The 13,779-nt window shown below is 42.8% G+C and overlaps 1 protein-coding gene across 19 annotated transcripts in view; it reads left to right on the plus strand.

The window, feature by feature from the left end:
* Positions 1 to 865: 865 nt before the first annotated feature.
* PROM1 (prominin 1) overlaps positions 866 to 13,779 on the plus strand; it is a 61,813-nt gene continuing 48,899 nt past the window's right edge. For 18 of the 19 annotated variants that reach the window (XM_064653171.1, XM_064653176.1, XM_064653185.1 and 15 more), the window contains exons 1-2: positions 866 to 1,001; positions 6,722 to 7,134. In XM_064653171.1, coding sequence (XP_064509241.1) covers positions 6,915 to 7,134 — 220 coding nt within the window. In that variant the 5' untranslated portion in view covers positions 866 to 1,001; positions 6,722 to 6,914. Of the gene's footprint in view, positions 1,002 to 1,070; positions 1,211 to 6,721; positions 7,135 to 13,779 lie in introns of those variants that run through there. The other variant, XM_064653172.1, reaches the window with a different exon arrangement.

Below are 13,779 nucleotides of genomic sequence, written 5' to 3' on the forward strand. Positions count from 1 at the left end.
GCTGCCAGAAAGATTTCTTTCTGCCTGCCAAAAGGGAGACTAACTGCCTTCTCCATCAGTGTTTTGTGGATTTCCAAGGACCCAGCACAACCTTGGATGTCCAGTGAAAATTCTTGCATTGCCCTGCAAAGCATTTGTCATGCTGATTAATGAAGGGTCTAGTAAGAGAGGCAAGAATCATTGTTATATTTTAATATTGCAAGAGAGGAACTGTATTAAAATACAAAAGCTGCAAATAAAAATGGCAAAAGGGTGAAGGAGGAAAGCACAGGAGCCTTTGACAGTGTATGCTACTGTAGGAAAAACACTTCTCATTTTACCAATAAATCACTGGTCTTCAGGAAAAAAAACACTTAGGAACATGGATAACAGCCCTAAAGGAAACGCTAAACCCATCAGGCAATAAGGACACCCCTCGAGAAAGGTAAAACAAGATTTTTTTTCGAAAGCTAATGGAGTAAGTCATCTTGACGGGAAAAGCAAACCCGCTCGACCTCGAATCAACCCCCAGAAGAAATCGCCCAGGGGAGGTGGCACGGCCACCCCTGGGACGGCGAGGCGGGATGTGCCTCGGCGGAGCCCGGCCCTGGGTCGCGGAGGGAGCCCCTTCCCGGTCGGGGAGAGGGCAGGAGCCGGCCCGGATGCAACAGGTCGCCAAGCCTTGCGCGCTCCCCCCCGCACGGGTGCAGGTTCAGCCCGACCCGCTCGGCCGACTCGGAAAAGCCGCTCCACGAAACCTCTCCCCCTGCCCAGCGCCCAGTCGCCCGTCCCGACCCTCCGTGGTTAAAGCCCTCACGCTCCTCCTCTTCCTCCCCCCTCCATCCCGGGCTGCCGGGGTGGTCCTGCAGCCCCGGGCCGGAGCAGAGCCCGCCCTCCGTAATCCATGCGCGGGCGGCACCGGCAGCACGGCTGGCGCGGCGCTCTGAGGCGGAGCGGAGCGGGGCGGGCTGTGCCGTGCTGGCCGTGCCCGCCGCCTCCGGATCGCGGTGCCCGCTCGGCCGGTGAGTGCTGCGGGGGGGGGGGGGGGGGGGGGACGTGAAGAGGGGTCCCGGGGCGGCTCCGCCAGGCCGGGGGGGCGGGCAGCAGGCGGCGGTGAGGCTCCTCCGCCTTCTCCCGCTGCGGGCGGCAGAAGATCCTGGCCGTGAGAGCACGGCCCCTTCCCCTGCGGGAGGAAAGGGTCGGCGGGCGGGGAGCTGCCGTGAGAAGCCAGGTGACGGGGAGGGGGTGGCTGTGGAGGGAGTGGGGCTGCCTTCGGGAAGGGGGTCGGTAGGAATCCCGGAGGGCTTAGCCGGGGCTGGGAGAGCGACCTGTGGGAACGGGGAGCAGCAGGATGGAGGCGCCCCAAGAGCGCGCGGTGAGGCGGGGGCAGGTCGGTGCTGAGCGGGGCCGGGGAGCGGGATGGCGGGAGGGACGGGTTCGGTCGCGGGGAGGGGGCTGCGGCACGGCGGGGGGATGCGGCCGGTCCGCGGGCAGCCGGGGCGGGCCCGCCCGCCGAGCCAGCGGAGTGGGGTGGTGGGCGCGGCGAGGGCAGCGCGGTCCCTCCCCGGGGGGCCGCGTGTGGCTGCGGCGGCTGCGGAGGGGTCGGGGGGCTGCTCAGAGCTGCCGGGCGCTGAACAGAGAGTAAAGGCGGGAGCTGGGCGGGGAGAGCCCCACAGATCTCTGGGGCGAGGGGGAGCCGCTCCGCGGGGAGGAGGAGAACGAGGGCGGCCGCTGAGGGCACCTGCGTGGGGCGGGGGGCGGGCGGTGGGGCCTGAGCGGTCCCAGGGAGGCGGACGGGGACAGGGTGCTGTCCTCGAAATGTGCTCGTCAGGGGTAGGGGGGGCAAGGGGGCGACCCCCCGGCGGGGCTGTGAGCGAGGACAGGGCCCGTCCGCTGCCGCCGGTCCCGCTCGGTACGGCAGCGCTGCGGCGGCTGCCGCCCGCCCCGCAGGAGCTCCCTGGGGCGGTGCTGGCGGTGGCTGCTCGCTGAGCACCTGGGCACATCGCGCTGGCACACCCCGGGGGGCCGCGCGTTGTTTTCGTCAGGGTGAGCCCTGCAGTGAGCCGGGATCCTCATCCGAGAGCTGGGGAAAAGGGGCAGATGTGGTGGTAAACGTGGGGTTGTATCTTGTGCACGCACATGCAGAGCGAGCAGCTGAAGAAACTACCACATCGGCCGGTGTTCCAGCAGAGGCAGGGCTGCGGTACCCGCGCTACTCTGCAGTTTGCAGATCAAGGACTAAGCAGCATGTTAGAGGAAGAGGTCTCCACAGTTTTAGTAATTGGAAAGGGGATGAAGGAAAGGCTTGGTCTCAGCTGCTAGTGGGAGTATGTGGGGTCTGTCGTATCTTGGTACCTTGGTGTTGGGACGTGTAGGCAGCACTCATCAGTTCACCTTTGCCAAAAACTACCTGTTTATGGGCTGGACTTACTGTGTTTTAAAATTTTCTGTGTGATGCTGAAAAGTAATCTCACAAGAAATGCTCTATGAATACTGGGGTAAATGCATCATTTAAAATCAAGTTATATATATTTGTTTATTTAGTGAAAATGTGCTTTAAATATTTATGCAGTCAGCTGAAAATCAGACCTGCTGATGTTCAAAGGAAGGTATCTCCCCTGGAATTTTTACAGGTCTGTTTCTGTTTGCAAATGGCTGTGACTTGTAAAACAGCAGGATTTTTTGATGCTGCTTTTTTAATTTACGTATTTTGAAATTATTGAGAAGCTGCTCAAACCAAACTGGATTCTGAATACCCAGTTTTTCATCACTTGAGCACTTACTCATTTTGAACATATAGCAAGCAAGTCAGGTGCGTACTGAGGCTGCCTTGTGTGGAAGATACTATTTGTGTAGTATTTCTCAGAGCTGCCAGGCTCCTATTCTGCAGTCAGTCCCTAGTGCTTGTTAGGTTTATTTGCTTCCTGCTCCTCCTATGGCAACAGGTTGTAAATGTTGGTAGGTTTAGGGCAGATTTAGTTACAGAAAACTATGGAAAGGAATGGAAAGGTGGTGGTGTGGGTTTGGTCTTTTTTGATGCATATTTAGGATTTTTAATCTACCTGTAACTATCTGTTTTGTGGCTCTTCTCATTCATTTCACTCTTCGGGTGGTTGCTGGTTCGGATGCAATCTCACTCAAGGGGATTATGGACTTGGATCTTCAAATGTATAATTAAAAAATGTAACAAATGTACCCAGCACCTTTGTGTGGGCTTCCTATGGACAACTGCATCTTCCATCATCCTGCCCCATCCTGGTTCATTGCCAGCGGGATCCACCATTGAGTTTTAGCAATGTAGCCCCTGGTTGATTGAATTTCAGTTTACGGGGTTAATCATCGTTGCATCAGTGCACTGCAGTGTTGTATTTGCGTGAATTGCAGTGTTGAACAGAAGGAGGCCAGTCCCATTGAAACAACGAGCTGGATATCCTGCTGCCTCTGAGCTCTCTTATCTAGAGTGGATGTATCATGGAAGCAGTTGCTGAACTAATGCATCTTGCTCTGTCTCCTCTCCCCTTGTTAAAATTACAGTGGAGGTGCTGAAGTTTTACTGGTTTTGGAAAAGATTACAATATTTTTAATAACGGATAGGATATATCTGAGATATGATAATGCTGCTGCATGTGTGAGCGATGGTGTTCTCAACAGATAGCATTTAAAACCCCAGGAATTACGTTTAGTGACTTGCATGTGTAGAATATTAGTGTTAACTACAGAATAAAATACAAAAGCTCGAATCTTTTAAAGATGGCCACTTGCAAACAGAAAATAATTTAAAGATTTTCATTATTATATATCTTGTTATGTATCTTCATGGGGTGTGTGGTTCTGGTTTCTCTTTTTATTGAAACACAGTAATGAAATGAGTAGCTTATTTGATAATTAATGCAAGCATTTCAAAGTTTCACACAGCTTCTTTACATTCACTGTTTACTTGAACTTGGGGAGAGTTGTAATGGCAGTGCCTGTAGCTCACTGACTGCAGTGATGCCACACTGTGTCTGAGGAAATGAGATGGCCACATGCTGCAATGAAGATTAGCATAAACTGCTAAGAGAACTTGAGTTCTCTTTATATGTGTCACCACTGTGTATGCCATTCTTGCAGCTCTTACAATTACAAGTTTCATGGATAGATTTTTCCTCTTTAATGCTGTTTATCCAGCATATTTAACTACTAATATGCTCCCAGCTAAGTTTCTTTTAGGTATCAAGAAAAGGATAACTGCTGGGAACTTTTTACATCTGAGTTATTTTTAAGTAGGTTGAATACATATTGGATACTCAGAGGTATCCTGAGTTACAGGTTTAATGGTGTTTCCTCAAGTTTCTGATCATTATTAATATAACCTTGAAAATACATTAGTGTTTTATGTAGTATAGAGGAGAACGGTATAATATAATCCTCAGACTGGAGGATTATACATACCGTGTTTACTGTGATACATTTGCCAACAAAGGGAGAAGAATGGAGTATGGTTAGAATTCTGCAGATTCTTTGATTTGCATGAAACTCACCTGAACTTTATAAAAACTTGACTGAAAATTATGAGGAGTTGGAGACTTCAGTAGTGTCTTCGGAATTGAAAATTTATGTGTCTCCACTTAGCAGGATATTGTTAGTATTTGCGGTACAAGGAGTGTCCTTGTCTTGAAAGTGCCCACTTTGTCTTGGTTAATACATGACTCTGCATTTCTAGCAGGTGTAGCGATTGTTTTCCCATGTTGGGGGGACATTTTGACTATGCTTTATTTGCCCGTTTGTGCAATGAGATAGACTCTAAATTGTCTTTAGTCTAAAATCTATCAAAAAAACCCAAAGCTCGTGTGTACTTTCTCTTCTGCTCTCTTTCTAGAATAGCAGAATGCACCACAGAGAACATGCTTTGCCTTAAGACACGAGTTAGGGAGGTCATCTTCTCCATTTCAGCTTTCACAATCACACCTACCAATTCCCTGACTTAGAAAACATAAACCTGACTTAGAAAAATTGTTCAAACCTCTTTTAAGAAAACCAAGTTGAATAGTAGTATATTAGACTTCTACGGTCTTCATTGTTCTGTCATTAAGGCAAAATAATTTTTTTCCCCACTTAGGTCTGGTTTTGTGATATTTTGTCCTGTAGAGTTTCTGTAGATTTTATAATGAACTGCAGCCTAAGCAGTTCTAACTTTCTGACCTTTCTGTGTTCAGCCCTAGAGCAAGAGATGCATAAAATAAAATTCCACTAAAATATCTTTTAGACTGAAAAAAAACTGGTCTTAAGAAAAAATTAAAGGAGGAAAATTAATATTTTGGATCTAGACTTTTTTTTCTTTAATTAACCTTTAGCAAAATATTCTTTTCCAGATAAGAAAATACTCATGGTGTAATGTGTTCTAAATTACTGTGTTCCTTTGTTGAACATCATATTGCGGAGTGGTTGCTAACATCATCTTTTTGAATAAGGCTTGGATAATTGTGCTATTTGTAGCATTATAACTATTCATTCTTCTTGATTTTCACAAGGCATGAGGGGGAAAGATAGACTGGAGTTTTCCCTCTTAACTCAGTTGGACTGTGGGGAAACAAAACTGTCTCTAGTTCTTTGATCTGATCTTGTATTCCTTTGTTCCATATTTTTCTTGATCTTGATCTCTCCTTTGAGTGCAGCACAGACTACTAAACAGTGTGATTTCTTGCAAGTCAATACTGGTTTTCAGAAAGGTAGCCTGTGTTTTACTGGAGAGTGTAAAGCATGGGAGAGACTTAGGTCTCACCTTACTACATGTTTAAAGTCTTCCGTCTTCAGCATCTCTTTGACCTGGAAATACCTTGGAAGTAAAGGTTGTTGGTGTAGAATTGGGCTGACTGAAGCTGTGAGGTTATTTTGCTCTCATTGTTGCAGGGGAATGGTCTGAACACTGTGGCCCATGCAGAAGTGAAGGATTTTACCTGGCTCTACTAGATGCAGTCACTGGTTTTGTCGGAAACCTGGGGGTGTTTCTCTTTATGCTTCTTAGGTAGTGGTTGATTAAGCTGCTGTGATTTTGTAGATTCAAAATGTTCTTGAACCTGTATAAGCACCCAAAGTTAATGACACTGAGCTTTAGCAATTTGTGAATAAAAATTGTTGAGTTGACTTCCCCAGTTCCTAGGGAGAGCCTTCAGGTAGCTGGAACTAATAGAAAGTAATTGTTGACACCCATTGTCATCTGTCAGGAGGGTGAAGTTTTGTTGGTTTTGGTAACTTTTCAGTGATGAATATTTTTTTTTCCTTAGTCTTGAAGGACAATTAGGAGTATATAGCAGTGAAGGTTTTGCTCAAAGGTTTAGGTTAAAGAAACTACAGGATATGACTTGTAATAATTGTCATCAGCTACAGAACTATCAGGTGGCTGATTAAATGCATTGTGTAACTGTTGTGACACGACATATTGTACTTAGTCAGAAGCACAATTCATACACTGTTCTTTTAGTTTTGTTTCCCTCGGAGCTGTACCAATGCTCTGCTTTGTTTTTGAAAACTCACTGACCTGGAACTGTGCATAATTGTTTTTTCCACCTCTTTCAAGTACAGTGTATGTAGTATACCATATTATTCACAAACTTCAATTTTTTTTTTCTTTCCTATCCTATCTGGCACACTTTTCCAACTATTGATATGTTCAGTTTCCACAGAAGGTTGCAGGTTATCTTGCACTTTCCTATTTGCTTGCACATATCTTAATGAGCTCTTTCTTTCTTTTTTTTTTTGCCAGAGATGGTGCGCTGAGTCATTTCCACAAGAGGCTGCTGTACCACTCTGAAGTTGGAATACATTAAAGAATTGAAGGTGTGAGAGTGTACCACTGTTCTCCTGGCTAAAAAACTGCCCCCAACTGAATGTACTGAAGATTTCTAGACTTGGTCGGACAAATATCTCTACCTCCAATTTTATGAATACTGCTAGCTATGGCTGTGGAACTCTGTTTGCTGCTGCTGCTGTTTTGTGGAAGTACTATTTCAGAGGTACAGCCTATATACAAACCACCTCCTGGGACTTTGGATTTTGGATTTGTACCATCCAAGACGTATGATACAGGTGCATACCATGAACCTGGGTCAATAGGAATTTTGTTTAAAATAGTACATGCATTCCTGTACTTAGTGCAGCCAAATTCTTTTCCTCAAGGTAAGCAGATAAACTACTTTTTTTTAAATACAGACTTGTTATTGATGCTATCACCCTATTGTAGATACCAAGGCCATAGTCAGGAAGTAAATTACATGAAGGGCTTTGTAAGTAGCATGTGTTATGGCCTGGAAATGTGTACAGTTCTCTATAAAAGAACATTTTCTGCTAAGCATGGTGGGGAGGAGGTTGTTAATGAAAATGAAATATCGGGGAAGTTTCAAATCTTACCTATCTCAAAGCTGTCACTGATGCATTTAAGGCTTTTTTGCATAACTGAAACAGCATGAGACAGGAGTAGAGGATAAACTGCTTTGTATTTAGTGTTAAATCCATAAGAGACAACTCTCTGAGATTTGCATATTATGATAAACAGGTGGTTATAATATTAAAAGATTTAGCCTAGGAAATGGAAAATTTGAAATAAATTTTATTTGTTTTCAAGTCTGTGCATCCATGGGCAAATTTTATATAAGGAAGGTTCTGTTTGCAGCCTTGTGTAGCTTCTTGTGCCTTTGAAAGCTATCAAGTGAAGACTTGAAACTGCATTTGTTTTATTGAGATGTTTTTTCATTCCTTTCCTACTAAATTGTCCCTTCTAAAGGAAAAGTTAAGATATCAGAGAAGTATGTGTTTATTGAGGTTGCATTGATTAAAAGGTGCTTTTGGAAACCTTGTGTGTTTGTGGATGTGGTAATTATATGAACTGAACTTTTCAACCAACTTTTTGTTTCATTTAGCTCTTAAAGTGCTAATGTGTTTGTATAATATTGGCATTTGAAATTATATTGAGGTGAACCTTTGATAAAATCTAAGAATGGCTTTGGTTTGTAACTCCTTTTGGTTATTTAGCTGTGACTGTATAAGAGGTGTTTATATTATTTCGTAGTACAGCTTTCAATTTATACATTAAAACTTTTAGTAATTTAAAGCCTAAAATAAGTTCTTTGGTCAAATTGTTCACATACATTTATGATATCTTTGAACTACTGTATGCTTGTATTTTTGATGTTTCTTCATGCAGCTCTGACGGAGCTGTAGCAGAATGAGCTCAAGTGAAATGGAATGAATGAATTCTATTTAGACAAGTACTCAGAGTCCCAGGGGTTAACAGCAGAGTAGCATCCTGGCCTGTTACCTGCAGGATCTGTCTTTTGAGCAGGTCTTGCACGAGATGTAATGAGGGCAGTTGTATGAGGGTGACAGTAATGTCACCTTTTGGAGGAACCGTTTCCAGATACCTCTGCTTCTTTTCCTTCATTCCTTCTGTTAATTATGCAGGTGAACTATTTACCTCTCTGTGAGACCTGGGAGGTGAGGATTGCCATCTGCATTCAACTCTTAGAAACAGGCCTTCATTCTGCCTAAAGCCTGCTTGAATTGAATCAAGAGGAAACTTGATTTCAGTGAGATGTTTACTGTGGTTTTATATTATCAGCAATTTGGTCTGTAATCTCGTATGTCAAAAGTAATATCATGTGTCCTAAGCATGTGAATGATTAGTGAATATAGAATTTATGATCAAGATTATTGTCCTGTGGGACTGCTTGTAGTGAGTTCTGCATCACATTGGTGTGGTGAACTCCAGTGTTAAAGAGAAAGGAGACATCTGGAAGTAGATCATTTGTTCTTAGCTTCTAAGGTTTGAACATGTCATACCTCTCTTTCCTTCCTTGAAGATACTTTTTGCCAAATCAGTTATTTTCAGAAGTTTGGCTTTCATTACTTGAATTAGGTGAAGTCCTGTTCCAATGCCCCCACATGCTTCGCTGCAAAACACAGATTTGACGGATCATGTCAGTTTGAGTCATACCATTTAATTGGCTAATCCACATAATCTCTTTTGCCATATGCTGTTCTATTTTCACATTCAGTGTGTTAGTGGTGTAGTTACATATTTGAAATGCCTTTTTTTTTTTTTAATTCCGACTTGAAATAGAGTTAATTCTGATTCAGTGATGAAAATAAACATAATGACAAATGGGCACTGGAAGCAAGTCTTTTGGTGTTTCTAACTCAAAACTTCATTATTCTGCTTGGACTGGTGGTTCAGAATAGCTTGCTCCAGGTTCATGCCCCAGTGTATTGCATATAACCATGAGATACAGAAGTATGATTTATGTGCAGGACTTGGCATCAATCACTTTAGACCTTTGATCTTAGTAGTCTTATCTTTCTTCCTAATACTTGGAAGTACTTGATGTTCGGTTTTCCAATCTACTATTAGTACTCTTAGCTGAGCGGAAAAGAAGTGATAGCATCGTCTTAACTGCATATAGATATTCCTGCCTTTGCAAGTCATCTTGATGCTTGGAACAGTGCTCTGATGGATCTGAATATGTTACAGTATTACATTCATACTCCTTCATTCCCAAGTATGCCTTTTAGGAAGAAGGCTAGTTACTAGATGATGTACTGCTATAAATGGGAGTGCATCTACTCAAGTGTAAATAAACTGATATGTGTGGAAGCAGTTTCCACTTCGAGTTAATGATACACTTTTGGAAAAGACTTTTTGGTCACTGGTTTGCTACCTGAGGCTCAGTAAATCGCTTTAATCTTGGTGTGCCTTTGTTTCTCCATTTATGAAATGGAAACGGTGGTGCTACTACTCCTTTTGTTGAGGACTGTGTAGGATAGAGCATTACTATTCTTTCTTGTTAATAGCACCACTTAGAATAAATAGACTCACAGTATGTTGTGAGTTGGATCATTGTGTCCAGCTCTTGAGTGAGTGACTCATATGGGGATCAAACCCATGACCTTCATGTTATTAGCACCATGCTCTAACCAACTGAGCTCATCTCAGTAGGAAAATTGCAAGTTGCTTCTATCACTCAGCTAAGAAAGAGGACATCTAACAAAACAAATTGTCAGTTTTTCTTTTACCGAGAAATTGTCATAAACTGCAGCATTAATTTATTAATGAAGTTGTTAGTTCGTGGTTGTGAGATGGTGCATGTCACCTATTGTGTTGGAAACCTTCAGATGTGAACTTGGTGCAGAGAGGGCATGGTCAGTTTGATACTGTGGCTGCTGTGAAGTACCTTAGTTTTGTCTTTGTTCCCATGGAAACAGTTGTTAGTTGCAGTAAGAGAATGTTAATGTGAGATTCCACTTCCCAGCAGGATGTGCACAACAAATTTTTGGCTTCACAGCTTGTGTTTTATAAGAAAATTTGAAGAGTTCACAAAGGAAACAAGCTGGGAATAAAGCTCTTGCTCCTATTTTTAGGTGAAATAAGACCAAAACTGATAGGCTTGTTTACCTTACTCTGCTGTACCTCAGTGTCTTGCAGGCCAACTCTTCCAGTTAAGTTACAGTTGCTTTGTTCCAGCATCTGTATTTTATTTGAAATAACCCTGTTTATGCTGAAGCAGGAGTAAAACTTAAACATAAAAATCAGCTGTTGAATGCAGGTGCTTCCTGGGCAAAAGATAGTATGAAGAGTTAAATATACGATTTTCCTGTTTAGAAAATGAACAAGCTGTTTTTTAGACCTGGATTACACCTTTCAATTCTTTCTGATTGTGGAATCTTTGTTGTTGAACAGTTTGAGAATAGGAGTGAGGATCATAACTTGGCTATTTTAATGGAAAGTCCTGTCTCCAATCCCGTTTGGTCTTTCTTTCTCCTCATCTGGTCAGCCTTAAAGCCACTGCAGATTGCGAAGTTCAGCAAGTTAGTCTTTGTTGTCTCTGTAATGATTTATGGTCTTAAACTGTGCCAGGGGAGGTTTTGGTTGGATATTATGAAGAAATCTTTTACAGAGGAAGTAATCAGGCATTGGAATGGGCTACCCAGGGAGGTGGTAGATTTACCGTCCCTGGAGGTTTTTAAGATGAGACTGGATGTCTTAGTGCCATGGTCTAGTAACCATGATGGGGTTGGATCAAGGGTTGGACTTGATGATCTTGGAGGTCTTTTCCAACTTGGTTGATTCTATGATTCTATGAATATCTCACATGACTGTATTCAGCAATTAAATTTTAATGTATTTTCAAGAAGAAACATGTGACTTGATGTGAAAATAAACTCTATCTGCAGCTAGTATAGCTGTAATAGAAAATGCATATTCAAAACACTGTTGTTGTGGATGGGGTTGATGATTTCCTAGGATAGTGACTTTTTAAATCTATTGGCTGTGAGGTCCTAAAGCAAGTAATCAAAACACTTTATCACCCCCTCACTTAAACTTGAGTAAGTCAGAATTAGGTTTTTGTGTGTGGGTAAAACTAGCTTCTTTGCCTTTTGTAACTATTTAATTCTTGGTTGCCTGTTTTTACTTTAGTTTTGCTTTCTGTTAGTAATAGATCTTCCACAACTTCCCTACAAAAAAGAAATTCCTGTGTCTGGACATTGGAGCTAAGCTCAGTTATGCATAGCTGGTAGTGCCCTTTTGTTTTTAAACTTGAGACTTACCCAGGAGCTTTGGGCATGTCCACACGAGCATGTGGTGAAAGGATTGTGCTCTGACTGCAGATGCTGCAGTCCAACACCATAAGATTTTGCTCAGGTACCCACAGCCATTATGATGCTATATAAAAAACTTAAGTTAGAATATCGTTTTTTCCAGTTGTGTGAAGTCTCAGTTTTAGTTTGGGTGTGAAACTGTACTGATGTGATTGACTGCTTTTTTGAGCTAGTGTTTGACAGCTACCCCCCTGTTCATGTGGGCTGGTTTTCTTAAAAGCTTGCATCTTGGAGCTGGGAGCACAGATGGAACTGCTGGTGCAGGAGCTGAGAAGAGGGGAAGAGCAAGATCTGCCCTTTAGTGAGTTAGCTGTTAGACTGGCAAAGTTCTACTATGAAATGACAGTTTCAGTAAGCTGTAGAGTTGGTGCCTTCTCCACATCCCTGTAACTATTTTTGTTCCATTGCTGTGACAAGAGCTGTGATGTGAATTTAGAATAGTAACTGAATTGTGTATGTAAAAAATGCAAGTCCCCGGTGACAGGTGTTACATACAGCAGTGGTAATGTCATTTGTGTGGAACTGGGGTAAGAACTTAAGAGTGCTCCTTATTTTGGTAATATGGTGTATGCATTGAAAGAAATTTCTTGTGTGTAATGTTGGAAATATTTGGGAAGAAGGAGCAGCAGGAATATACAAGATAAATTAACCTCTTCTTTTCTCTGCCCACTCAGATACATTTAAGGAAGTAGTGTTTAAAAAAATCATTGCTCATTTCATGCTGGGAAGTTAAGAGATACTCTATTTGATGACATACCCATGTAAACAAGGAACAGTCTGAGAACATTTCTGAATCGGATTTAAGGCTGGCTTTTTAATTTACTGAGGCATCCGAAGAGCAATTACTTTTCCCCTCAACTATTCCAAACTGCAGACTCTCTAACAGATTGCTTGTCAAGAGGATTTTTTGGGTACAGGGAGGAGACACAGGTTTTAGGGAGGGGAGACATACAGATTATCTACTAGAGGCTACCACAGAAAACTACAGTTGCAGACGTTAATACTTCTCTGATGTCTTCTTGCCTGCTTCTTTTGGATTATGTAAACAAGGAATCTCTTTTGCAGACAGGTATTATATGTGGAAAATATGGAAATAATTTTTTAATCAGGGTACTATAGCTGATCATCTGAAAATCTTGCTCTATATGCACATCTGGAATCCTTTTTCTCAGTATCCTCAGTGCTTGCCCTGATCTGGTTTAATACTGCCTGCCAGCTGTGCCTAGGAGAAAAACATGCCTTGTCAGCAATTGGAAAATGACAATTCAGCTTTACAATTACAACACTATTAGAATAGAAGGGAGAAACTAATGAAAATGAACCTCAGGTAGAGTTTGAGGGATTTTGGGTTACTTTCTATGGGGAGTGTACTCAGAGGTGGCATTTCCACAGATGGCTGTGGTAATAGGTGGAGGGTACCTCAAGCAGTAATGCCTCTTGGAGTTTAGATAATAATTATCAATTAAGTGGGCTTATAGTTGTGTAGTCAATACAGACTCAACTTGTATTTCCCAAATCTAAAGTGCCTTCTCCCATGACGTTAATGGAGGACACAGGTGTAACCAGAGAGCTGATCAGCAGCATTCCCTGCTTCAGTGCACAAGAGATAAGTTCTAGACACAGTTAAATCCAGGGGTACTAACTACAAGGAAGGGAAGGGTCTGAGGTACAGGATAGTATTGTGACTGAATGTGGCCTTGTTGTTTGTTCATCATTTGAGGTAAAGGGGCTTCATTGCTACAGTTTGAATATTTTTAAAGAAATAAGCAAAGGTACCATGTCCTAGAAATGCCTATATTTAGCTAATTAGTACTATTGTATGGTGTGTGTATTGGGACTGAGGTTGATAATGTTAGCTGTGTTGAATGTAGCATGGTGTCTTTGAACTAGCAATTACAGTAAAACACTGAGTTAAGCTCTGTGTGCATTCATTGTTCTTAATCTAAAGGTTTGCCAATCCCATTTAGTATCTCAAAGAGATAAGCACCTTGGGCATCAACTTGGTCAAAGCCCAAGTTCTGCCTTTCAGATGCCAGGGCACAATGGCAGTCAGAGTACACCATGTGAAGAAGGCAGTTCTTTGTGTCCCTCCCTCTGTGAACAGGAAATCTAAACCACTAAAAGCATGGTAGTTTGTTTGAGACTTCCAGAGCATATCTGCAGCATCTTGTA

This window comes from Pseudopipra pipra, chromosome 4, assembly GCF_036250125.1.
Source record: "Pseudopipra pipra isolate bDixPip1 chromosome 4, bDixPip1.hap1, whole genome shotgun sequence".
NCBI classification, from domain to species: domain Eukaryota; kingdom Metazoa; phylum Chordata; class Aves; order Passeriformes; family Pipridae; genus Pseudopipra; species Pseudopipra pipra.